Here is a 26152-nt window from a genome sequence, read left to right on the forward strand (position 1 = left end):
ATACAGGTAGGATAATACCGATTAATGCTTTTAAGAACATAAGAACTGCCATCTCCGGATCAGACCTTTGGTCCATCAAGTCCGGCGATCCGCGCACGCGGAGGCCCTGCCAGGTGTACCCTGGCGTAATTTATAGTCCACCATATCTTTATATGCCTCTCTTAAGGAGATATGCATCTAGTTTGCTCTTGAAGCCTAGGACGGTCGATTCCGCAATAATCTCCTCTGGGAGGGCATTCCAGGTGTCAACCACTCTCTGAGTGAAACAGAACTTCCTGACATTAGTCCTGAACCTGTCCCCCCTTAGCTTCATTACATGTCCTCTAGTCCGTGTCAAATTGGACAATGTAAATAATCTTCTCTGCTCTATTTTGTCGATTCCTTTCAGTATTTTGAAGGTCTCGATCATATCCCCACGCAGTCTCCGTTTCTCTAGGGAGAACAATCCTAGTGTTATAAGTCTATCCTCGTATTCCAGTTTCTCCATACCCTTCACCAGTTTTGTGGAGAAACTGGAATACGAGGATAGACTTATAACACTAGGATTGTTCTCCCTTGAGAAAAGGAGACTGCGTGGGGATATGATCGAGACCTTCAAAATACTGAAAGGAATCGACAAAATAGAGCAGAGAAGATTATTTACATTGTCCAATTTGACACGGACTAGAGGACATGAAATGAAGCTAAGGGGGGACAGGTTCAGGACTAATGTCAGGAAGTTCTGCTTCACTCAGAGAGTGGTTGACACCTGGAATGCCCTCCCAGAGGAGATTATTGCGGAATCGACCGTCCTAGGCCTTTTCTATGGTTCTGTCCAACAACTGCCCTCCTTAGCCTAGTCTAGTATATATACTTCCAACAGGGTTGTGAAGAGACGTTCCCAGATGTTTTCTGGAATAAGACGAAAAGAGGATGCAAGTATGTGTACTACTTTACCCTCTTGGTCATTTAAGCTAAAACAGCTGCAAAATATTATTATTATTATATATTCTTGTATACCGCCATACCCAATGAGTTCTAGGCGGTTCACATCAATTAATTAGGATCCGATCTGCACACGGATTTACAACATTTTGTCGGGGTTACAAGCAACGAGGAAGGAAAAGTTGGAACATTTTAGCAGAAATTTAGCAGAATTACAGGCAGCGACAAGTTGGATTGGCCGGGAAGAAGGAGGGAGAGAGAAACACAGGAGGGGAGAGGGAGGGGAGGGGGATTGGTGGGGGAGGGCGGGAGTTGGATTATTGCGAGGAGAGAGGGTTAAGGGTCCTGTTCACGGAATAGGTATGTGTTGAGAAGTTTGTGCGGATACCCATGCTATTTCGTTTTGAAAATTAGAGTAAAGCACCTTTGTCGCTGATAATTCCACGGTTTATTTCAACATTTCATTCAACCTAGTAAATGCTCATTTACCAAATGATGGCTGTTTCTCAACTTCTTCACAAAAGTATACAATACACTTGAGTAAGCCTCTGCAATGCTATTCTCAACTAACTTCATTTCTACCTGCACATGAGCATGACTTACAGTGATAAAGGAGCCCTACCATGAATATTCACAGAATATTGCCATATACAAACATTGTAAACCTTCACCATATGAGGCATTAATTTTGGAAATTGCACCTTCTTTAAAAATCAGTTTTTTGAGGGTTTTTTTTACTTTACAATGAGGGAGTGTAATAGCAGAAATCTGATTTCTAATGTTACCGCATGCACAGAATTCCTGTAATAATACTACACATATCTATACTTACTGTAAATATATGCACACAGCATGATGCATTAAAGGCTAGAACATAGCATACTTAGGGCTCCTTTTACTAAGGTGCGCTAGCGTTTTTAGTGCACGCAGGATATTACCGCACGCTATGCGGCTAGAACTAACGCCAGTTCAATGCTGGCGTAAAGGTCTAGCGCACGGCAATGTAGCATGCGCTATTCCGCACGTTAAAGCCTTAACGCAGCTTAGTAAAAGGAGCCCTTAGTCAGTGGAAATCATCTGAATCTATATTTGAAAACCATCACATATATACATGAAAACCGTTCTGAATTGATTTCCCAAGCATCATAGTCAGTCTGTAAGAGAGCTGAATGTCCCATGCAAGAATAGAAAAGATACTGCATCCTTATCCCACGGTTAACATTTTATTTGGTATGAGGGCCTGGCAATTTCCTTCTTCTTCTTCTGTAGGCTTCCGGCTCATTCAGAACAGGGGCTGAGTTCTGGTCCCATGAGCCTTCCATTCACAACTATCCTGGGGTTCCTTTTTCTTTCATATCTATTCCTCTAATACAATACAATACAAACAATACAAACGTATACAATACAATACAAACGTATACAATACAATATAATACAATACAATACAGTGTCTTATATATCACAGTTTTCTGCAAGGAATCTATGCAGTTTACAAAAAAGGTTAAGATTAGAAAATGACACGGTGACAAAATTCAAGACCGTTCCCGTCCCCGTGGATAACCGCGGGAAATAATCCCATGTCATTTTCTAGAGTCTATTTTAGCCTCGGTCCTTCTACACCAGCATTCTTCAAAGCAAAGCTTGCGGGTCAGTGGCTGTGGCCATTCGTACTCTGATTCTTATGTGAGCCAAGGATAATGAAGCCATTGTGACATCACTGATGTGATTGGCTCTTAGGCACTGGTGGAATGAGGCATTATGACATCACAATATCTGCTCTGGATACCAGAGACTGTCATTCTGAGGTGTCTGTTTCAACCTCGGTCCTTCTACACCAGCATTCTTCAAAGCAAAGCTTGCGGGTCAGTGGTTGTGGCCATTCATACTCTGATTCTTATGTGAGCCAAGGATAATGAAGCCATTGTGACATCACTGATGTGATTGGCTCAGGCACTGGTGGAATGAGGCATTATGACATCACAATATCTAGATACCAGAGACTGTCATTCTGTAGTGTCTATCTCAACCTCAGTCCTTCTACACCAGCATTCTTCAAAGCAAAGCTTGTGGGTCAGTGGTTGTGGCCATTCATACTCTGATTCTTCCCTCCCTCCTTAAAGAATGACTTGAAGATGGCTTCCCGCGGTTATCCGCGGGGATGGGAACAGTGATGAATTTTGTCGCCGTGTCATTCTCTAGTTAAGATCAAGTTCTTGAAGTTACATTGTTTGAAGGAAGAGGTGGTTGTTAGAAGGGGAAGGTGAAGAATAAGAGAGCAAAATACCCTTAATAGACTCAATAATTGGGAAAAAAATTTAATTGGATGATAGGTGCCTACCCAAATCTATAAAAGATAGGTATCTATCACATGGTGCTTAGTCGCGCCTAACACCTAAGTGGGCATTACTTATTCATTTCAAGGTTGGATTACATTACAAAAGGTTGGGTCAGTTATCCAGAAAGTTACAGATGTTCAATAGGGTTGATAGTAGAGGTAGATCAGTACAACTAGTAATACAGTTTGGTCATAGTTTAAAATACATAATTACAATTACAGGTAGGTCATTGTTGGCTCTTTGTTTTATCCTGGGAAATGCATTAGACAGTTTAGGAATGGTCTTTTACAGTAGGGGCTGTATGACTTCCGCCTTCCTTGTCTTCTCTTCCTAATCTGTACTCCCCTCCCCCCCCCCCCGAACCAGCAGCAGCAGCTCACTATGAGCTTTTAAATTCCTCACACAGCTGCTGCTAGTGTTAGTTTAGCCAGCAATTCTATCAGGCAGCCTCGGAGTCTTTGATAAGCTGACCAGCCTCTGATGATGCAACTTCCTCTTTCGTCAGAGGTGGGCTGGCTTAGCAAAGACCCCCAAGGCTGCCTGATAGAAACACATCTGAACACTAGCGGCAGCTGTGTGTGGAAGTTAAAAGCACACAGTAAGCTACCGCTAGGGAAGGGGAGGTACTGCTGAACAAGGGAGGAGGGAAAGGGAAGGGAGAAGAGGTACTGGTGGACATGGAGAAGGGGAAGGAGGGAAAAGGAAGGGTGAAGGGGTACTGCTGGACATGGGGAGAGGGAGAAGTGCTGCTGGACAGGGGAGGAGGGAAAGAGAGGAGAACTCCTGCTGGACATGGGGGATGAGGGAAAGGGAAGGGAGAATAGGCACTGCTGGACATGGGGAGAGGGAGAGGTGCTGTGGGACAGGAGAGGAGGGAAAGGGAAGGGAAGAGAGGTACTGCTGGACATGGGGAAGGGAGAGGAGGAAGGGAGAATAGGCACTGCTAGACATGGGGAAGGGGGATGGGGAAGGGAGAAGGGGTATTGTTGAACCTGGCAGAAGGGGAAGGGAAAGGTGCTGCTGGACTTGAAGGAGAAAGGGAGGGAAAGGAAAGGTGCAGCATGCTGGAGGGGAGGGTGAAATGGTGCATAGGAAGAGAGCATATTAGTTGTGAGTGGGGTTGGGGGAAGTGAAGGAAAGAAAATTGTTCCAGGAAGAGTGAGAGTGATGAGAGGGAGAAATGTACATAGGGTGGAGGAGAGGGAGAAATAGTGCTTGGGAAGAGAGCATGTTGTGAGTGGGGTTGGGGAGAGATGGACTGGGGGGAGGGAGAGATCGGCAGCGGTGGCTTCAGTGGAGGGGGCAGGAAGGAAGGGAGAGAGGAAGATAAAGTTGGATTTATGGAGGGACAGAGAGAGATATTGGTTGGGGAATGGAATGAGGTCTAGAGGACAGGAAGCATGAAGGAGGCAGAAAGAAGGGAAGAAATATTGGATGCAGTCAGAAGGAAATACAACCAGAGACTCATGAAATCACCAGACAACAAAAGTAGGAAAAATAATTTTATTGCAATTTAGTGATCAAAATGTGTCATTTTTGAGAATTTATATCTGCTGTCTATATTTTGCACTATATTTGTCCTATAGTTGTTACTGAGGTGCATGGTGACATTGCATATTTTAAAGTCATCTGCCTTGACCTCTTCGAAAACCCCCCGAATATAAATGATAATTAACATTTTCTCTGCGTACAGTGTGCTTTGTGTTTTTATAATTTTGGGCTTATCATTATGTATTAATAAGATTATATTGTGTGTATATGAAAAATGGATGGAAGAAATTGCATTACAATTAGTACTTTATTATGGGAGTGGAATCAGGGGCGGAGTTTGGGCGGGGGTACTCGGTTGGTATTTGTTAGGGTGGAGAAGCACTCTTGTATACGTCCCTTTCCCTTCCTTTCTCTCTTATTCCCTGCAGGTCCTGCACCTCTCTCCCTTCCCTCTAGCCTCCCAGACTGGATCCAGCACCTGTCTCCGTTCCCTTCAGCTCCAGCAAATCCAGCTGCACAAGCAACCCTCCCCACTTCGTGGGTGCAGCAGCAGCCCCCCTCCCTCCCTATTGTTGGTCCAACAGCCCCCCTCGCTCACTCCCAATCATGGGTCAAAACCGGCAAGAAAAAAAAAATGGGGGAGCAAGGGAGGGGGGCTGCTGGACTCACAAGGTAGGTGGGGAGGGAGACGACTCGTAGCAGACAGAAGGAACAAGGCCATTTACCACTCCACAGGGCAGTGAAAAGTCTTGTTCCCATACCAACAAAAATAACCAATTTTTTCTCCGTTCCTGCATGTTTGCCGCAGCTAGCCAAAGGAAACAATCCCCGTGTCATTCTCTAATATCTTTAATCATTATTATGAGCTACTGTGGGTTAAACGATATCAGTTCTTAGGTAGTAGGTTGTAGATTCCATTGTCCTTGTACTGAGTAGGTTTATGGGGGACAGCTAGATCGCTGTATGTAATTCAGATTTCTTGAGACCTCTACTTATCATTTCTATAGCACTACTAGACATATGCAGCACTGTACATCAAAACATAAAAGAGACAGTCCTTGTTCAAGAGGACTTACAATCTAGTCAAGACCTCTCTTAGCAGTTCTAAAAAAAACTTCCAGTAAGGATAGTGTAACCCATTTTCGCTATTCACGTGAATTTTCGCTTATTCATGCAACATAAAGTAACTCATTTTCACTTATTCATGACCATGCACAGTGTGTTCCCTTGAGAATAATGATATTCATAGAGCTGTGTGTATTTTTATACTCAAAGACTGTACATATTGTACTTTTACACAAAAAAACAGTGTATAAAATACATTTATAAAATGCACAATATAAGTAAGCTATTTTCTACAAGAAAGATATATGAAATGATGAGTTTATGGTGTTAGGAAGCAACAGTGAACAGGGTCACACAGGAACTTAACTCCCTTTTTCCCATAGGGCCAATGGTTCCAAGTTTCAAGTTTATTAGGATTTTATATACCGCCTATCAAGGTTATCTAAGCGGTTTTACAATCAGGTACTCAAGCATTTTTCCCTATCTGTCCCGGTGGGCTCACAATCTAGCTAACGTACCTGGGGCCAAATAAAGATCATTCCTGGCCTATCCAACATTTGCCTCCTTTGAGTGTGATGACAATTCATGGTCTCTGTTTTCCCACTGGAGAAAGCATGACTAATTGAATGCCCCCATCTCACAGGGAGTGAGTAAGAGAACAGTGATTATTGATTTAGCCCCTAGTCACTTAGGCCCTCTTTTATCAAGCTGTGTTAGGGTTTTTTATCGCGAGTCACTGAGGTAAAAGCTCTACACAAATAGGAATCCTATGAGTGTCAGAGCTTTTGCCTCAGTGGCTTGCGATCAAAAAACCCTAATGTAGCTTGATAAAAGGCGCCTTAAACACAAATGCCTGGATTCTCTAAATATCGGTTTTCGGCATCCGCCTTAAAAGCGGTTGCTGATCACGTGTCACATGTCATTTAGAGAATCACACCTTCAGGAAGAAATGTAGGCCAGGGTTTTCAAGGCTTGCATGTCTGGCACCTATCTTTGACATGAATCATACCTATGGAGGCTCTTTATGGCACCTAATGCCACTTCCAGTGTGCCTACAATGGTGTTAGGCATTCTAAAGCACCTCTGTCGGCACGATTTCAACCCCATTTTTTTAGGTGCCAGAAGATGCCTGGAAATAAGCACTTTTAAATGGCATTTTCCTCTTAACTTAGGCACAGGTAAAGTGCCCATCAGCGCCTATGTTAAAGCGGTGTTTATAGAATATGGGCCAAAATGTTTTCTGGTCCAACTTAACGGGAAAGGAGAATTCCCAACACTCACCAAAATAGAATGAGATGACACTCCAGGTGGGCATGAAGATAAAAAACCAATAGAAATGGACAACAGTTTTCATTTTTGAGCATTTGAGACTAAATATATTGATTGAGTACATAGGAGAAGATTAATCATGGCTTGTGGTACACAGGGCAAACTTTCTATTAATTGTACTTCCCCTTGCTTGGACAGAGGACATATATTCTTACACAGCTATCATACCTGGCATGGGAGATGGGAGTGGAGGCTGAACATAGGCCTGCTGTAAAAAGGGCTTCACACTACAACAAAAATACACCAAAGAGCAATATCAGTTAGCAAATGGACATACATAACGTGACCATTTATTTATTTCATCAAAACAGGACATCTATTAATTGTCAGTCCCACCCCCAATCCCGCCCTAGCCCTGCCGCCCCAATCCCACCTCCAATTTATTCCATTCATTTTTCATGCACACATAATATCTTATTAATTCATAATGGTAACCATAAAATTAAAAAACCCACAAAGTACACTATACGCAGAGAAAATGTTAATTATCATTTATATTACATAGTAACATAGTAGATGATGGCAGATAAAGACCCGAAACTGTGAGGGGGGCCCGCTGAAGGAGGATGACTCATCTTGCCATCAACAGCAACGGCATGAACGGCAACAGGCCCCCCTCCCGGCATGAATGGCAACGGGCCCCCCCCCCTCCCAGCATCAACCGCAATACAGCTGAATCTGTTACTGGAAAGTCCCGTGATGACTGCTTCTGCCAGTCCATCCCCCTACGACGTCACTTACTTGCTCCGGAAGAAGTGACGTCGGAGGGGGATGGACCGGCAGACACAGTCATCGCGGGACCTTCCAGTAACAGATCCGGATGCATTGTGGTTGATGCTGGGAGGGGGGCCCTTTGCCTTTGCCGCAGGGGGGTGCGTTGCCCTTGCTGCAGGGGAGGGCGTTGCCATTGCTGCGGGGGGGCGGCCATTGCCCTCAGTTATTATAATGCTTCTTCAGGCAAAGGAGCTCAGAGGGCAGAACCACCAGCAGTGTTTGGAGGAGGAGAAAGGAGCATGGAAGGGTGGTGGAGGAAGAGAAAGGGGGCAGGGTGGTATGGAAGGGTAGTTGGAAGGATGGTGGGGCAGCGTGGTATGGAAGGGTGGTATGGAAGGGTGGTGGAGGGAGAGAAAGGGGGCAGATGCTGAAGGAATTGTGTGCAGGGAAAGGGAAGGATACTGGATGGAATTGGGTTGGAGGGAAAGAAAGGGGGCTGATGCTGATGGAAGTGGGGGGAAGGGAGAGGAGAGAGTGAAATGCTAGACTATGGGGGTGTGGGAGAGGGAAGGAAAGAAGAGAGGAGAGAGATGCCAGACCATTGGAGGATATAATGGAAGAAGATGGATGCCAGACCAATGAGGGTGAAAGGAAAGATGTAAGGGGGAGGCATACAGTTTCCGGAAGTGGCACAGAAGGACAGAAGATGAAAGGAAGATATTGACAAGAAGATGAGGAGAGCAGGAACCAGACAAGACAAAGGTAGAAAAAAAATTTCAATTTATTTATTTATTTTTTTGCTTTAGAGGACATGCATCGCTGCATTCTATGCAGAGTCCAGCTTCTTGGTGGTTTTATTTAACCTTTGTCTACGTATTTCTATTTTATCCCCCCTTTTACAAAACTGTAGAGCATTTTTTAGCTAAAAAACATACTACAGTTTTGTAAAAGGGGGGAGAGGTTAGTTTGTGATTACATATTCCATACTAGGTGAAGGTGTTTTCTGTGATCTGCTTGTAAGACATGTTTTTTTTGTTAGCATTGACTAGCCTTGTTTGGTGAAATGCATCAGGCATGGTTCTTGGGAGCACTTTGAATTAACCTGATTTGAATCTCCTTATTTTCTGCCAATCTTCTTTTGTTTCATGTTGGATTCTTTGGTGGACTGCTTGCCTTGTTGTTTCGTTGCAAGTTAACATACATGAAGTGGAACGTACTAGAGGAGTTACAGATTTGGTTGTTTATACATACATATGGGTTACAGTTGGTTGATGTAGAGTGAGGCAGTTGAGAGGCATTGTAAACTTGGTTATTAATATAGACTTATATTTCGGATAGTATTACTGCTTTACAAATATTTGAACACTTTTATATATGCATGGAAAGGGTTCAGAGTTAAAGTCCTGGGTAAGTAGATGGGAAGGGAAGGAAGGGGGATTTGTTCAGAGATGTTTGGGGGTTGCATAGAAGAAAAACTGTGCACTGGTATGCTAATCTTTGTTTGTTTTGAATTTTAAAAAAATACAAGTGGAAATAAAGAAGTAAATAAGAAAACAGATAAATGGGGGCAGGACATAGCCAGGGTGGGGGGCGGGATAGTGGCAGGGCAGGGCAGGGCCAAGGGGGCCAAGTGTACTTGTGTGCCTAGGGGCCCTATAAGAATTAATCCTGCCCTGCCCCCAGTGCCTCCTTCCTATGTCCTTAGTGCCCCCAGTGCCTCCTTCCCATGTCCTTCGTGCCCCCAATGCCTCCTTCCTATGTCCTTAGTGCCCCTTCTTATATCCTTAGTGCCCTCAGTTCCTCCTTCCTATGTCCATAGTGCCCCCAGTGCCTCCTTCCTATGTCCTTAGTGCCCCTTCCTATATCCTTAGTGCCCTCAGTGCCTCCTTCCTATGTCCTTAGTGCCTCTTCTCATGTCCTTTATGCCCCCAGTGCCTCCTTCCTATATCCTTAGTGCCCCCAGTGCCTCCTTCCTATGTCCTTAGTGCCCCTTCCTATGTTCTTAGTGCCCTCAGTTTCTCCTTCCTATGGTCTTAGTGCCCCCAGTGCCTCCTTCCTATGTCCTTAGTGCCCCTTCCTATGTCCTTAGTGGCCCCAGTGCTCCTTCCTAAGTCCTTAGTGCCCCCAGTGCCTCCTTCTTATGTCCTTAGTGCCCCTTCCTATGTCCTTAGTGGCCCCAGTGCTCCTTCCTATGTCCTTAGTGCCCCCAGTGCCTCCTTCCTATGTCCTTAGTGCCCCCAGTGCTCCTTCCTATGTCCTTAGTGCCCCTTCCCATATACTTGGTGCCCCCAGTGCCTCCTTCCTATGTCCAATCGCTGCCTGGCTGACCTGGAACTTCCTCTCTGATGTCAGAATTGACATCGGGAAGAAGGCTTGTGGGCTGGCGCCTGGACCTTCCTTTTCTGGGCGGCAAGCAGCTGCAGCGGTGGCAGACTAGGGGGAGGTTTGAATCAGCGCTGGAGGGAAGGAAGGAGGGAGGCTGGCAAACAGCGGCAGGGAGGAAGAGGAAGCGATCGCATGTCCCATTGTCCCCACGCACAGCTTTGGGACGCTGTCTCTGAAAACGGGACATTTTGGCATCCCGAAGCTGTGTGTGGGGACAATGGGACAGGGGATCTAAAAATTTGACGGTCCCTTTTAAAACGGGATGTATGGTCACCTTAGACACAACAAATCATGCAGCTCCTATGAATTGGTAAATTAGAGCAGCAGGAGCATTCATTTGTGTCACTCAACTTATTCCATTCTACATTTGTTTTCTTTCTCAGTTACAGGTGAGCACTCTTAAACCAACACAGACAGAGAGAGTCAAAAGACAGCAATTTTCAGAAGCCACACAGGAAGGGGCTTAAGGGCTGTCGTCTGAGCAAATCAGGACCTTAGGCCCCTCCCCCATGCATCACATGGGATTCAAAGGGAGAAGCCTAAGGCCCTGATTAGCTCAGATGCCTAAGGCCCCTCCCCTTAGGTATCTGAGGACTAAATATTACCCCCACAATATACACATGGCGGACAATATTCAGCACCATCTGGCTGGCCAAATAGCACATAGCCAGCTATTTGCCGATATTCAGCGGGAGATAGCCGGCTATCTTCCTCTGAATATCCCGGTGACCAGCTATGTTGCACAACATAGAGGGTCACCACCAACATTTATTGGCTTGCTGGCTAAGTTCAGTGACCAGATAAGACTCGCCTACAAAGTAAGTCTATCTTTGGTCACTAGAACTTAGCTGGCCAGCTGATAAATATCAGCATAGCCCCGGCTATGTCTCAGACAGCCAATCCCCCCCCACCCAAGTGCTCTTACTTATATATTTATCTTGCATCCTTTTATAAAACCACCACATATGTGTATATTCCATTTATAAATGTCTAACTGGTGTGTAAGGTTTATAAAAGTAACCTCTTTGATATTCACGAGTAATAATAATAATAATAATTTATTTTTTTATATACCGCCAACAGTGGTTTCTGATTAGTGGTCCAGTTATTTTTTGCAGGGTACCAAGGAAAAATGCTCTTTAAATATAACATCATCACTGACTCTCACTTATTACTGCAGACCACAGAAAAAGGGTTTAGGGAGCTGATAAAAATGTCACCTATATCTGTCTGAAAGGAAGCATTAGACTGGGGAAGGGAGATCAATATTTACAGACATTATACATCTGGAAGACCGAACAGAACTCACTCTTGAGAAGACCCAGCTTGACCTGATAATGGCCCTTGCCAGAACTGCAAAACATAAAAAAAAGTAAAAACAAATACAAAAAACCCCCCAGTATTGGGTAACACAAAGGACAGCACAGGTTTTATCACATTAATCAATTGAGGATTCAAAAATTTATGAGAAGGTCAAAACTATTCTTTACCCTTATACAGTTGATGGAAAGCAGTTTTTTAACCTTATAAACTGGTTGTAATACAAAGCAAGGCAGTCCTAAAGAAGGGGTCAAAGTGGGGCAATCATTCCAGGTTCCACAATTGGTGGTGGTAGTGTATGTGGGGAGAGGGGGGATCTATTACTTATCTGTATCAGCTGCTTCTTCTGCCAGTTTCGTGGGAATTACACATGGGCTTGCACTCTTACGGGACATGCTTGTGCTATGCATTCAGGCTTCAGACTGAAACTAGCAAAGGCGCTTAAGGTAAAACTGAGGGGGGAGAAGGACACTGAAAGCACTGGGGAAGACAAAGGGGTGGAGAAGAACGCTGAAAGGACATGGGGAAGATGGGGGGGAGAAGGACGCTGACAGGACATGGGGCAGATGGGGGGGGGAGAAGGACGCTGAAAGGAGGCAGATACAGGTAAGAAATATTGCACTCTTCCTGCTAGCAGGAGGAAGAGAAAAATGATTGTAATGGAAGGTGGGGGGCAGGGAAGTAGAAGGAGCTTGTGCGGATCATACAGGGGTAGGATGATTTGCAACATATTCTGCACATGCTTATTTACTCTAGGCCAGGGCTGCCCAATTCCAGTCCTCGAGATCTACTGGCAGGCCAGGTTTTCAGGATATCCACAAAGAATATGCCTGCCTTCTTGGTATGCAAATCTGTGTCATGCATGTTCATTGTGGATATCCTGAAAACCTGGCCTACCAGTAGATCTCAAGGACTGGAATTGGGAAGCCCTGCTCTAGGCTTTCTATTCAGTTAGCCTTAGTGACAGCCCTCTGAATTAAAAAAGCAAAAACAATGGGCTTGATATTCAAAGTGATTTAAAAGGCCAGGAGAGGCTTCTGGCCATTTAAATCACTTGTCCAGGGCTAACCGAATATATTCAGTGGCACTTACTTAACCGCCTAAGTTAACCAGATAAATTGGACTACAAAAGACAGTCCTGTCTTTATCCAGTGTTGCTTAGGTGCTAAGTTCTTAATATTACACTTAACTGGATAAACCTGGATATTCAATGCTAGTGTCCGATCATGACTCGGCATTGAATATATGAAGCATTACACTAGTGGTGGCTACAAAACAAATGCTGACTGCCACCACAGGCTGAATACTTACCCCGATATGTATAAACCTCTCTCAAGTCAGCATCCGGGAATGCCTCTACTTAGCTGTGATAAAGTTATATCTGGCTGGTGGCTGTTGGCTGTTTCCCGCAATCCACGGTGAAACTGGAAATTCAATGCCGGCGCCATATCCAGCGACCAGCATTGAATTTCCAGTTTAGATTTGGCCAGCTGAGACATAGCCTGGGCCAATCAGGCCTTAGACTTAGTGGGGATGGGCGGACCCGCTATGCCTAAGGCCTGATTGGCCCAGGCTCTAGAAGCCTGGACCAATCAGGCCTTAGGCTTCGGTGGGATGGGCCGGGAAGGGTCGGGCCCGCCTCATTTCGACGAGGCGGGCCTGCCAGCTGGACGGGCAAGACCCGTCTGGCCAAAAGAAAAGGTTAGTTTGGTGGGGTGGAGGTTTGGGGGCTGTTAGCGCGGGGGGGGAGGATGCGTCTTCGGGAAGGAGGGATTGGGCATCCTCCTGCCAGCGATCGATATTGTCGGGGGGGGGCATCTTCTGGCAGGAGGGTTTGGGCACCCTCCTGCCAGCGATCGGTAGTGTCGGGGGAGGGGGCATCTTCTGGCAGGAGGGTTTGGGCACCCTCCTGCCAGCGATCGGACAGGCAGCCGCGGCCCGCTATACTTATAGCGGCAGAGAGATCCCTTGCCGCAATAAGAATAGCGGCCGCGTCTACTTACAATGTAGACCAGCATTTTGTTGGCCTACATTGTAAGCGTCTCTTCCTCTACTAGGGAGACGCGTAGGGCCGCCTAGGTTCGCCTAAGGCCCTTAGGCGAGCTTAGGCGTCTTGCGGGCCTCCCTAGGCTCCCGGAGGCGCCTTCAATATAGGCGGCCTGCCTGGGGAGCATTTTTTTTAAAAACGTGCATCCCGATTGGCTGATTAGACAGCTGTAGGACGCCTACAGCTGCCTAAAATCGGGACGCACTTTGTAGAATCAGGGCCAACCAGTCCACACGTGACATATCCAGTCACCAGCAATCTGCTGACCCAGATATTCAGCGGGAAATAGCTATCTGCCTCTGAATATTGGCACATAGCCCACCATGTGCTGTTTAGCCAAACGAGAGCCGTTCCCAGACAGCTATATAGCACTGAATATTGGCCTGTATGTGAATAACTTATGTATATTGTGACAGGGAAGCACCTGTCATGAGGAAAACTCCTGCTCTAAAACCCTCAATCCCTAAAGCTAAGCCAGTTCAGCAGCCAGAGAATAGGGTTTTAGGCAGAGTAAAACAAGCAGGGTTAAAACAAGAGAGCCATCCACCAGGAAACCTAGTAGGGAGGGCTCCCAAACCACAAGTTTATTCCTTTCCCAAGAGCAGAGAAGTTTCCATGCAAAACCAAGCTGTGAAACAGAGAATCAACCCAGAAGGGGATGGGGATACACCTGGGAAGCTGCAAGCATGTAAGCCTTCAGAAGAATGGGAATAAATTAAACCCAACTGAGGCTGGAAGAGAGATTCAAACCCAGCACACAGTAGAGAGTTGCGCGGGGACAGAAATCTCACCCGTCCCCGCCAAAGTCCCACCCGTCCCCGTGAGGAATCCCACCCGTCCCCATGAGGAATCCCACCCGTCCCCGTGAGGAATCCCCCCGTCCCCTCCCGTCCCAGTGAGGAATCCCCTCCGTCCCCATCCGTCCCCGCGAGGAATCCCCTCTGTCCCCACCCGTCCCTATAAACTACAGAAATAGTTATTTCATTTAATTATGCTACTGAATTAAAGGCTCTGGTAGAAACCCATTTACAAATAAGCAAAAAGACTTTATTAATTTGGAAATATTAATTGGGAAGAATACATACTGTGTAAACGGGTCTCTACCAAAGCCTCTAATGTTTATAAATTTTTATCAACACAACTAATATATTACTTTATCCTAAAGCAAAAAACCTTTGTTGCCTGGTTTCTGCTTTCCTCATGTTCTCATTCAATTCCTTCCAACCACTGTCTCTCTTCTCAATGCATCTTCTATTTGCTCTATTACTGTGCCTCCCTTTCTCCCCCCTTCCAAATTGGTCTGGCACCCATCTTCTTCCCTCCACTCCCTCCATAGTCTGGCATCTCTGTCTTCTTCCCTGCCAGCGTCTTCTCCCCACTCTCTCTTCCCCATTTCCTTTCAGCGTCCTTCTCCCTCCCCCCATCTGCCCCATGTCCTGTCAGCGTCCTTCTCCCCCCCCCCCATCTTCCCCATGTCCTTTCAGCGTTCTTCTCCACCCTTTTGTCTTCCCCAGTGCTTTCAGTGTCCTTCTCCCCCCTCAGTTTTACCTTAAGCGCCTTTTCCTCTCCACTCCACCTTTCCTCCCTTTCTCCCTCCCTGCACCTTACCTTTGTGGCGCTTACCTGCCCGACTGACAACAGAACAGGCCCGGTCCAACAAACCTCCCTGCCCTGTAGACGCGAATCTAAATTACTTTCTTACAGCAGCTGGAGTATTGAAGCTGCTGTAAGAAAGTAATTTAGATTTGCGGCTACAGGGCAGGGAGGTTTGATGGACCGGGCCTGTTGTCGGTCGGTCGGGGGACCTGGCTGGCTGTGCTGCACCCGGGGCGGACTGCCCCCCGCCTTGTACCACTGCCTTTTCCCTGCCTGCCCTGCCGCAGCACACAGCCGAACGGAAGTCTTCACGATGTCAGCGCTGACATCAGGAAGACTTCCGTTCAGCTGTGTGCGGCAGGGCAGGTAGGTAGACGAGCCTCGCGGCTGAATACATCCAGCCCCGCAGGAACCCCGCGACCCTCGGAGGCGTCCCCACGGGATCCCCGTGACCCTAGGGGGTGTCCCCACGGGATCCCCGCGACCCTAGGGGGCGTCCCCACGGGATCCCCGCGACATGAAGGGGGAAACCCGCGGGATCCCTGTCGTCCCCGTTCCCATGCAGCTCTCTAGCACACAGCTCCATGCTGGACATTCCATCCACAGAGACAGAAAGGCAGCTCTTTGCCACCCAGAGAAGGACAAACAGAAATTCCCCAAGCAGCTAAGTACTGGGACCTTGCAGAGGGATTTGTAAGGGAAAGGCAAAGTTACCGTATGCTTCAGAGGGGTAAGGGGAAGCTTGGTAAGACAGCTCCTCTAACTCTCATGAAGGGGGAGGGGAAATGGAAAATGTAAACGAAGAAGGTATAGAAATAACTGATTATGAATGTGACTCCAGTAATATAGAGTGGGAGAGCCATACAAACACCAACTGTTTATCAGAACTGCTCTTTCAAACGTTTCTCCAGCCCATGAGCTGGGTGCGTGCATGCGCGCTGAAGAGTGCTGACAAGGAGAACCAGGGAGATTGGCAGTTCCCTGAATAAACTTCCAAGTTGCCACTCGGATGGGGCATAAAACAACTGTATGCACAGGAAGGGTTGTTTGTTTCCACCCCCACTGCTAGGTAAAACGGGAGAGGTCCCAAGAAATAAAGGCAATGAAACTGAGAAGTTGGAAAGCCAATGAAAAGTTTGGGGTTGTTTTTTTTTTGTTTTGTTTTGTTTCTGGACTGGCTAGAATGTACCAGTCATTGTACTGAGGAAGTGGAGACCCAGGAACCTGCAGAAACTTTAATATTTTGGCCTGGGTTATTAGGGGCAAAGGAAGCCTAACGGCAATGAACTTTGAAATGAAATACAATAATGAGAATGAATGCTTTACACAGCAAACCCAGTGAAGACGGAACTGCATTGAAATTATTACTGGATTTAAACCTGATAGTTTGGGGGGGGAATTCTTTGTGGACTAAGAAAGAGTAAACCTTATTTTGAACTGAATCCAGGAAACTCCGTGTTTTTCTTTTCACTAACCAAATCAAAGGCGCCCAAAATCTGGCCTGTGGTCCGAGACGGGTCTTTCGCTAGCCAAGGGCCCGGCCCAGCCACAAAATACTGTATATCATATACACATTTTATAAGTGCCTATTTTCACACATAAAAATACTGCTTTATGTGCAGAAATAAATGTTAAAACTCTCTCCTCCCTGTATCTATAGGAAAAATGTTTAGGTCATAAACTCCTTAATGTCTGTCACATGTCAGCAACAGTGTAAGTTGGAATGAATTGGGGGGGTCACCAACCATTTCTTTCCGGGTAAATACTTCCATTATAATTGACTCTTGAATTGTCAGTCTTAAAAGGACTAGATGAATCTGAAAAAGACAACTGGCCTCTAGTACAGAGTTCAGGGGCACAGCCTACAGAGATGGAAACTTTGATGTTCGTTGTTTTGTCAGTTCAGAAGCTTTCACAAATACTAGATCAGTGTATCACAAACTGTGTACCACGGTGAGATTCTGGGCTTGCTGCGATGCCAGCGAGGAGGAGAGGCGCCAGCGCCAGCTGACTGCTTACAGGACGTGCTTCTTGTGGTGAGAGGCACATCCTGTAAGCAGTGAACCGGCGTCTCTCCTCCTTGCTGGCTCCTCTCTTCACCTCTCTTCCTCCAGTGCCCCTCTACCGGTGTAGTAATAGCAGGCTCAGGGCCCCGTCTAGAGGGCCTCCGCACATGCCCGTCAACGTGATGACGTCATGCATGCACGTGACATCATCACATTGACGTCTGCACATTTCTAGATGCCCTCCAGGTTTGCAGGACACTATACTAGATCCACTAAACAACATATAAATCATTTATTTAAAAAATTCATAGAGTGAATCAGGATTTGCATCAGTGTGAATACAGATAAGCACTAGAAATTTAACTTACTCCAGAAACAGTTGGGTAGGCTGGTCGTGGCAAACGTTGCAATGCCATCTTGGTCTGGAAGGCAGTGGAAGAGATGATTTGCGCGGAGGACATGTTGGCCATGCTCTGGAGGGTTTTATCTTTAGCAGCCTGATCCTAGAAAGAAGGAATACACTTAGCGCTCACAACTATGAGTGCATGTAAGCAGAAGTCTCACCCAGAAAGATAAACCAGTTACTGCAGACAGACTGTGGTCAAAGTTTTCAAAAGCTTACTTATGCAAAATAAAGTTATGCTATGTGTCAACTTATATCCTGACAAATCCTCACATATCGAGGTTCTAAGCGAGTTAAAATTTGCATATAACTTTACAAAATCATATCTACATACAAAGCTTGGGTAGAACATGTTACATCTTTAATCATTATTACGAGTTTCTGTGGGTTAAACTAAACAAAACTAAAACTTAACCTTCAACCAAATGGAAGGAACGTCTCTTCCCTCTATAATGGGGGTTCCCCCCCAGCACCCTCACCCAACGGCAGCGCAAACAGTACTAACTTAACTACAGGGTTCCCTTCCCATCCCCCCCAACCCCTCGTAGCACTTTAAAATTAAATTTAAGTCCGGCGCGCGATTGTCTGCTCTGTATTGTTGGTGCTCGATTGTCCTGCCCGTTTTTGACTATGAATCGGGACCTTTTATGTGAAGTTCACTGCTCTGCCCCCTAAGGTGCCCCACTGCTTTGCTAGGATGTCTGTGTAGCCAATTTACTGACAATGCTGCGCTCTCCTATGTCCAAATGGCTGTTTGTGTGAATTTATCATTTGGTTGGGGTGGGGGGGGGGTACAAAAATGGTTCAAAAAGATAGACGCACGGGGGACAAACACATCTAGGAAATGACCATTTTTGAAGCAAAAAGATAGGCATTTCTTGTTTTGAAAATGGTCTTGTTAGCTACTAGATTTTTGGATGCTTTCCGCAAAACGTCTAAACTTGGATTTAGGCATCATATCGAAAATGACCCGCCATGTAACTATGCAAAATACTAGCACAAATCTAGCAGCAACAGCAAGTGTAAATGTATGCATAGATTAGCATATATTATAATCAATGCATGGATCTTGCAACTCTGCCCACACTCCACCCAGATCGTGCCCCTTGTGAATGCCTACAGTAAAACAGCTATAGAACAATTATGTAAATTGTTTATATAACTTATTATACCTCGTTCAAGGAATAGTTTTCATTTTGTATCCAAAAAAGTGTGCTCAGAAAATATAAAGTAGATATCAACTTGGACTGAGAGATTTTAAATGAAGCCTCAAATTTTCAGTCACTGCACACAACTTGTTGCAATCTTCAAATGAATCCAATAGCATAAATAGTGTAGACATCCAAAAATTGCAGTCCCATTGGTGCATTAACTTAAAAACAATTTCAAAAATCACTTATCCGATATCTGGTTCCGGGCACCAATGGGACTGTACGTAAGAACTGATGGCAGCCAATCAGAGCGGCACGGGACCAGGCAGGAAGCGCAAAGGTTGCGCTCCTGCCTTATGCGCCACTCTGTAGTGAGAAAGGCTGCCGTCCAACAGGAGGCCATGCTGGACCACCGCCAGTTTAAAAAAGGTACCGGGGCAGGGGGAGGTGTATTTGCTCCATAAGACGCGCCCACTTTTTCACCCCCTTTTTGGGGGTAGAAAAAGTGTGTCTTATGGAGCAAAAAATACGATATTTATATACCGCCTATCAAAGCGGTTTACAATCAGGCACTCAAGAATTTTCCCTATCTGTCCCAGTGGGCTCATAATTTATCTAACATATCTGGGGCAATGGAGGATTGAGTAACTTGCACAGGGTCACAAGGAGTAGGGCGGGATTCAAACCCAAAACCTCAGGGTACTGAGGCTGTAGTTTTAACTACTATGCCACTCCTTCCTCCATGCTGCCTTTTCTTAGGTGAACCCTTGTTGTGTGACTACTAAAAATAATTTTTTATATAGAGGAGGGAAGGGTTAAAAAATGATTGGCCCCAGGTGTCAAATATGCTTGGTATACCAGTGATTCAATGAATTTCCCCTAATACTATTATCTTTATTGTCCCATAATATAGTAAGATTATGAGCAGGTGTAATGTCTATACGTTCAATGTAAGCACTATTGCTGTTGATTTGAGTTAATATTTCACAAAGGTGCCTAGGAGTCTTTATAAAATAAGGCCAACTAAGCATCTTGTCCACTGTTTTTATTTTAAATAATTATATATGTTCAGTGCCACATCACATGTGTTTGTATCAGGCCCTATTATGTCTAAATTTAATAAAACATATTTCAAAATTAAAAAAAGAAATTGGAATTAAGGGGCCCTTTTACTAAGTGGCAGTAAGCACTAACATACTTATCACAGTTGCACTTGTACAACCATAGAGCACACTCAGGTATCCCGTGGTAGTTTCTGTATGTGCACGCACTACTCACATGTTAAAAAACAGAGCGCATTCAGTTTTTAACGCCCGCTAAACTATTTAATCATGATTAATAAGGCAGGCCGAAGACTGGCTCTTCCAGACCCAGAAACAGGAAGTTACATCCAGCTTTGTTTTGGAGAGGACAGAAGTCAGTCGGCGGGCCTTGAGCATGCACAGATGCTCAACGCCTTGCACCAAGCCGGCCATGCAATGCTGATGATGCAACTTTTATGAGTCACCACCCCACAGCTGCCTTGACGCCTGTTCCCGCAGCTTTTCTCCAACCTTGGGCCACTGTAACTGTCTGCTCCACTCCTGCCAACAGGTGAGCCCTCTTTTTGGGGGGGAGAGGGGGGAATTTACTACAGAAGAAGAGAGGGGGGCAGATGTTGATAGAAAGAGGAGATAGAATGCAGAGGAGAGGGTAGACATTGGATGCAATTAGAAGGGAGAGCGAGTACAGAAAAGGAGAGGGCAGATGTTTTTAGAGGACAGAGAAAGAGAAGGCAGACCATGTTGCATTTACATGTATAGGTAAGATTTTATATATACAGTATATATATATGGGGGATGGAACAAAGAAGAGAGATGTACCAGGGAAGGGGAGGGGCAGAGGGGCATTTTGATTAAACGTTTTAATCGTACGTGATTAAAATTTTTAAGCTTCTTGCAGCCCTACTTTAAAAAAAATTGTTTTGCAGTGGGTGATGTTTAGGGGCAGAGAGTGGGTAAGGCTATGCTAATCAGTTAGCACATGGATATTCCCATGTGCTAACTAATTAGCACAGAATTAGTGTGTGAGCCCTTACCTCACCTCAAGACAAAGAAGAACTCCGAACCCTTTTGCCTTCCCTGCACTCAAGGGCACTCAGCGCAAAAAGATGTTTGATAACCTTCTGGCGACACAAGCAGCAAAACTTAACCACTCCATCTCCAACCTGTTGACGGCAACGGGCGACTTCAAAACTTTTCGAAAAGAAATCAAAACCCTACTTTTCAAAAAAATTTATCCAGATATCTTAACCCAACCCTTCCCCCTCCTCCTAGATAAATTCTCCCCCAAAACCTCTACTTAAATAATCTCTTCCTCCCCAAAACACCAACCAAGTATTCAGATCCCTGAAATATAATGTAATCTTATTTGTACTCTTAACTGTAATCTATTTGTTATATCACACAGTAACGTAATATCCAATTTGCAAGTTCTTCCGGAATTAATCCAGGTACCTCTCCTCCCTTGTAACCAAAAAACCCCCCAAAAACCCCCAAACTGTTGTAACTTCACTGGAAATGTCCAGTTAGCTCTTTTGTAATCTGCCTTGAACTGCAAGGTATAGGCGTAATAGAAGTCCCTAATGTAATGTAATGTAATGTACCATTTACAAAATAAGTGCTGATAAGTGCTCATACGATAATGGCCATGTGCTAGTGGGAAAATTAGCATGTGGCCATTATTGCAGAAATAAGAAATTCAGCCATATACTAGCAACACTAAAAGTGGCCATAGTGCACAGAAAAGATTCACGCTGGGGATAGCGCAGACCACTTTTTAGCGCATTGTATCTATCAATCTTGTTCTTCATCTAGGGCTCCTTTTACTAAGGTGTGCTAGCGGTTTTAGCGCGCACTACAATGCCGTGCACGCTACATGCTAACGCCTCCATAAAGCTGGCGTTAGTATTTTTGGTGTAGCGCGGGGTTAGCGCGCCCTAATCTTCAGCGCGCGCTAAAAACACTAGTGCAACTTAGTAAAAGGAGCCCTTAGATTTCAATTTAAGAATCTAGATGTCAACATGCAAGATTTTTAAACTGCCTATTCAGCAAAATGCAATGACATTTATTCATCTTTTTCTGGTTCATAGACAAAACCGCGGAAGACAAAGGCGCGCGCCGACAACTGAGCGCAAGACGGAGGCGCGCGCCGAAGAAAATGACAGTTTTTAGGGGCTCCGACGGGGGTTTTTGTTGGGGAGCTACCCCACTTTACTTAATACAGATCATAGCGGCGTTGTGGGTGGTTTTGGGGGTTGTAACCCCCTCATTATACTGTAAACTTAACTTTTTCCCTGTTTTTAGGGAAAAAGTGAAGTTTTCAGTAAAATGTGGGGGGTTACAACCCTCCAAACCCCCCCACAACGCCCCCACAACGCGGCACGATCTGTATAAAGTAAAGTGGGGGGTTCCCCCCCACACACACACTCCCGTCGGAGCCCCTAAAAACAGTTATTTTCTTCGGCGCGCACCTCCGCGCTGCGCTCAGTTGTCGGCGTGCGCCTTTGTCTTCCGCGGTTTTGACCTGACACCCTATTTCTGCACCACATATGAAAGTATCTCAGTAGAAAGGTGAATTTTGTCTACAGTGTTTGTATATACAAATGTAGTTTTATTTTCTAGAAACAATTTATACCCATTTTAGATTTTTTACACAATACACAGAATATTGTATTTCAGCCCTTTAAGTGCTATGTTAATCGGCTGCAGATTTCATTTGACCATTTGAGATTATAAATGTTTTATAAAACAGGTTTTCTTGTGGTAAACTTACAGCTCGATTTGGATCCTAATCAATTTGCAGTATTTTTTTTACCCACATCATTTAATTCAGCTGTTGGCAGTGTGGGTGTCAGAACATATGGAAAATCTTTTTACTCCCAGTTAGAGCCCCAGTGGGCTCCTCATTATCACAGTTTTTATGGTTATTATCACCTGATGTTTTCATTATGTTTGTGTTTTTGTATTCTGGCTCATTACTGTACTATGGCTGCATGATCATTTGGATTCAGTCCTGATTCATAATTGCCTGCATCATCTTTGGAAGCTGAGATCATTCACTGTATTTGGTGAAATGGTGAATTTCATATCTTGGCAACTAAAGAAGTTTAATCAGGTTACACTCCCCCCTTAATGGTTGAGCACTGGCTCCCTGTGACTTACAAGATCCCTTTCAAGATCCTGACTATTACCTATTATGGGCTAGATTCACCAAAGTCAGAAATCATTGCTAAACCTGTTTTCACAGGTTTAGCAATGTTTGCTGCTAACCAACTCGATTCACTAAACGGCCCACCATGTGTTTTTCACCTAGATCACCCATTTTCTGATCAGGCCATGCAAATTAGTAAAAACCCAGTGCAAAATAGCCAAGCGACTGATTCACTTACATTGCTTGGCTATTTAGCATCGGTTTTACCGATCCATTGTTTTGGCCAATCAGGGACTTCCTTAGGCTCCTACTAAGGAAATCCCTGATTGGCTAAGGCACCTCCCAATCAGGGCCTTAGACCCCCCTCCCCATGCATCACATGGAAAATTCAGACCAGAACGGATCAAAATGGATGCAAGAAATAAAATGTGAAGCAGCAGAAGGAAGAAGTGGACCTGCAAAACGCTAGCTGTGCCTGCTTAATTTTCAGTGGCACAGACAGTCTCTCAGTCCCATTTTAAAACTTTAACACTTTGAAAAAGACATACGAAGAAATACACTGCAAGTGTGAAACGTCTGTGGTTAAACGGAGTGACTGGAGCTTCAAACAACAAGATAAGTTACTTTCGGCCTCTTTTAGAAAGCCACGCTAGCGGCTGCCGCGTGGCAACAGCCCCGAAGCCCTTTAAATCTCTATGGGCTTCGGGGCCGTTAGCGCAGCACAGCCGCTAGCACGGCTTTGTAAAAGAGGCCATTTGTTGCAATTGGTGGATGAACTGTTGCATGAATTGTTAAAATGCAGCTGGTACAGTAGTACTGACCTTAGTTTTGAAAAAGAAGGGTCTGTACTTCTGAATTAAGAGTATTATTGACAGGTATTGTACATTGTATATTAAAATCAATAAAATATTCAAACTAAAAAAAGAGTATTATTGAGAAAATTTTAAAAATTATTATTTTTTTAAATTCTTTATTGATTTTTAATCAAAAACAGTGTCATGCAAATGAAAGAACAAAAGATATTCCACATATTCCACTATTATCTAAACAGGTAACATAAATATCATTCAATAATTTCATTTTCCTGCATATAATAATATCATAATATATCCTAACATACAATACAAATAAAGAATAAAGTTACCCAAATATCACTATCAATATTTATTCCCCTCCCTCCAACCCCCCACCCCCCTGGATGTGTAAAGATAAATAAACCAAAGAAAAGAAGATATATGATGAAAATACATTATTATGTTTTTACAAATTTAGTCAATGGGCTCCAAATTTTATTAAATACTTCACTAAAACCCCTACATTCTGCGTTAATTCATTTGTATCTGTATGTGGTACACACATTCACCCACCAAAATGTATAATTAATTCTATCATGGCTTTTCCAATTACTTGTAATCAATTGAATGGCTATACCTGTTAGGATCATAAATAGACGACTCTTATATTTATCTAGAGTGGGTTTCACATGTAAAATTGTTCCACAAATTATAGCCTCATATGACATTGGAACATTTGAATCTAGTACTAAATTTATTTGTCCCCAAATTGACTTCTAATATATTAATATAAACGGACAAAAATACAACAGGTGATCCAAAGTCCCTATACCAGTATGACAATGCCAGCATCTATTAGACTTAGAACTATCTATTTTATTTAATCGAACTGGGGTCCAGAAAATCCTATGTAACAAAAATAACCATGTTTGTCTCATAGATGCTGACGCTGTACATTTCAATCTCCAAGTCAAAATTCGTGGCCAATGAGACACAGAAATATACTGTTTTATCTCGACTTCAGTAAAGCATTCGATAGCATACCATGCCGCAGGTTGCTGAGCAAGATGAGTTCTATAGGATTGGGCAACACATTGACGAAATGGGTTGGGAACTGGCTTGGAGGTAGGCTTCAGAGGGTAGTGGTGAACGGCACCCCCTCTGAAATGACGGAGGTAATCAGTGGAGTGCCGCAGGGCTCGGTCCTGGGCCCGATCCTATTCAACATCTTTATAAGAGACTTGGCAGAAGGGCTGCGAGGTAAAATAACATTATTCGCCGATGACGCCAAACTAAGCAATGTAGTGGGCAAAAGCACAACAGACATAAATTCAATGTCCGACAACATGATGCACGACCTACTCCTACTGGAGCGCTGGTCTAGGTCCTGGCAACTCAGCTTCAATGCCAAAAAATGCAAAGTTATGTACCTGGGCAGCCAAAATCCATGCAAGACTTACACCCTTAATGGCGAGATCCTAACAAGAACGGTAGCAGAACGAGACTTAGGGGTGATCGTCAGTGAGAACATGAAGACTGCCAATCAAGTGGAGCAAGCTTCATCCAAGGCAAGGCAAATCATAGGTTGCATATGCAGGAGTTTCGTCAGCCGTAAGCCTGAAGTCATTATGCCATCGTATAGATCCATGGTGAGGCCCCACCTGGAATACTGTGTGCAATTCTGGAGGCCGCATTACCGTAAGGATGTGCTGAGACTGGAGTCAGTCCAGAGAATGGCCACCCGGATGGTCTCGGGACTCAAGGATCTCCTGTACGAGGAACGGCTGGATAAGTTGCAGCTGTACTCACTCGAGGAACACAGAGAGAGGGGTGACATGATCGAGACATTCAAGTATCTCATGGGCCGCATCGAAGTGGAAGAAGATATCTTCTTTTTCAAGGGTCCCGCGGCAACAAGGGGGCATCCGTGGAAAATCAGGGGCGGGAAACTGCACGGGGACACCAGGAAATTCTTTTTCACTGAAAGGGTGGTTGATCGCTGGAACAGTCTTCCACTTCAGGTTATTGAGGCCAGCAGCGTGCCTGATTTTAAGGCCAAATGGGATAGACACGTGGGATCTATTCACAGAGAAAGGTAGGGGAGGGTCATTGGGGTGGGCAGACTAGATGGGCCGTGGCCCTTATCTGCCGTCTATTTCTATGTTTCTATGATGCTCCAGATGTCTCTAAGACTATTTTTTGGCTTTTTATGCAAAAATTCAGAAATCAATTTGTTCCAGTGAGCAGCCTGATGACCTACTAAATCAGTTTGGTAGCAAAGGATTTGCAGGTTAAAATATGTTTTAAAATTTTTCCATTCAGGGAACCCACTCTGAATAGCCTGCTTCAACTGCAACCACCTATATTGTTATATATATATTTTAAAATTCCAAATGACTG

At 44.7% G+C, this 26152-nt stretch overlaps 1 protein-coding gene across 1 annotated transcript in view; it reads right to left on the reverse strand.

Moving 5' to 3' along the window:
- The window catches only part of TEAD4 (TEA domain transcription factor 4), a 250246-nt gene that overhangs the window by 71168 nt on the left and 152926 nt on the right, over positions 1-26152 (reverse strand). The window contains 3 exon segments of the mRNA XM_033951410.1: positions 7314-7372; positions 11554-11597; positions 17582-17716. Of these exon segments, the coding sequence (XP_033807301.1) occupies positions 7314-7372; positions 11554-11597; positions 17582-17716 (238 nt within the window).

Source organism: Geotrypetes seraphini, chromosome 7, assembly GCF_902459505.1.
Source record: "Geotrypetes seraphini chromosome 7, aGeoSer1.1, whole genome shotgun sequence".
NCBI classification, from domain to species: domain Eukaryota; kingdom Metazoa; phylum Chordata; class Amphibia; order Gymnophiona; family Dermophiidae; genus Geotrypetes; species Geotrypetes seraphini.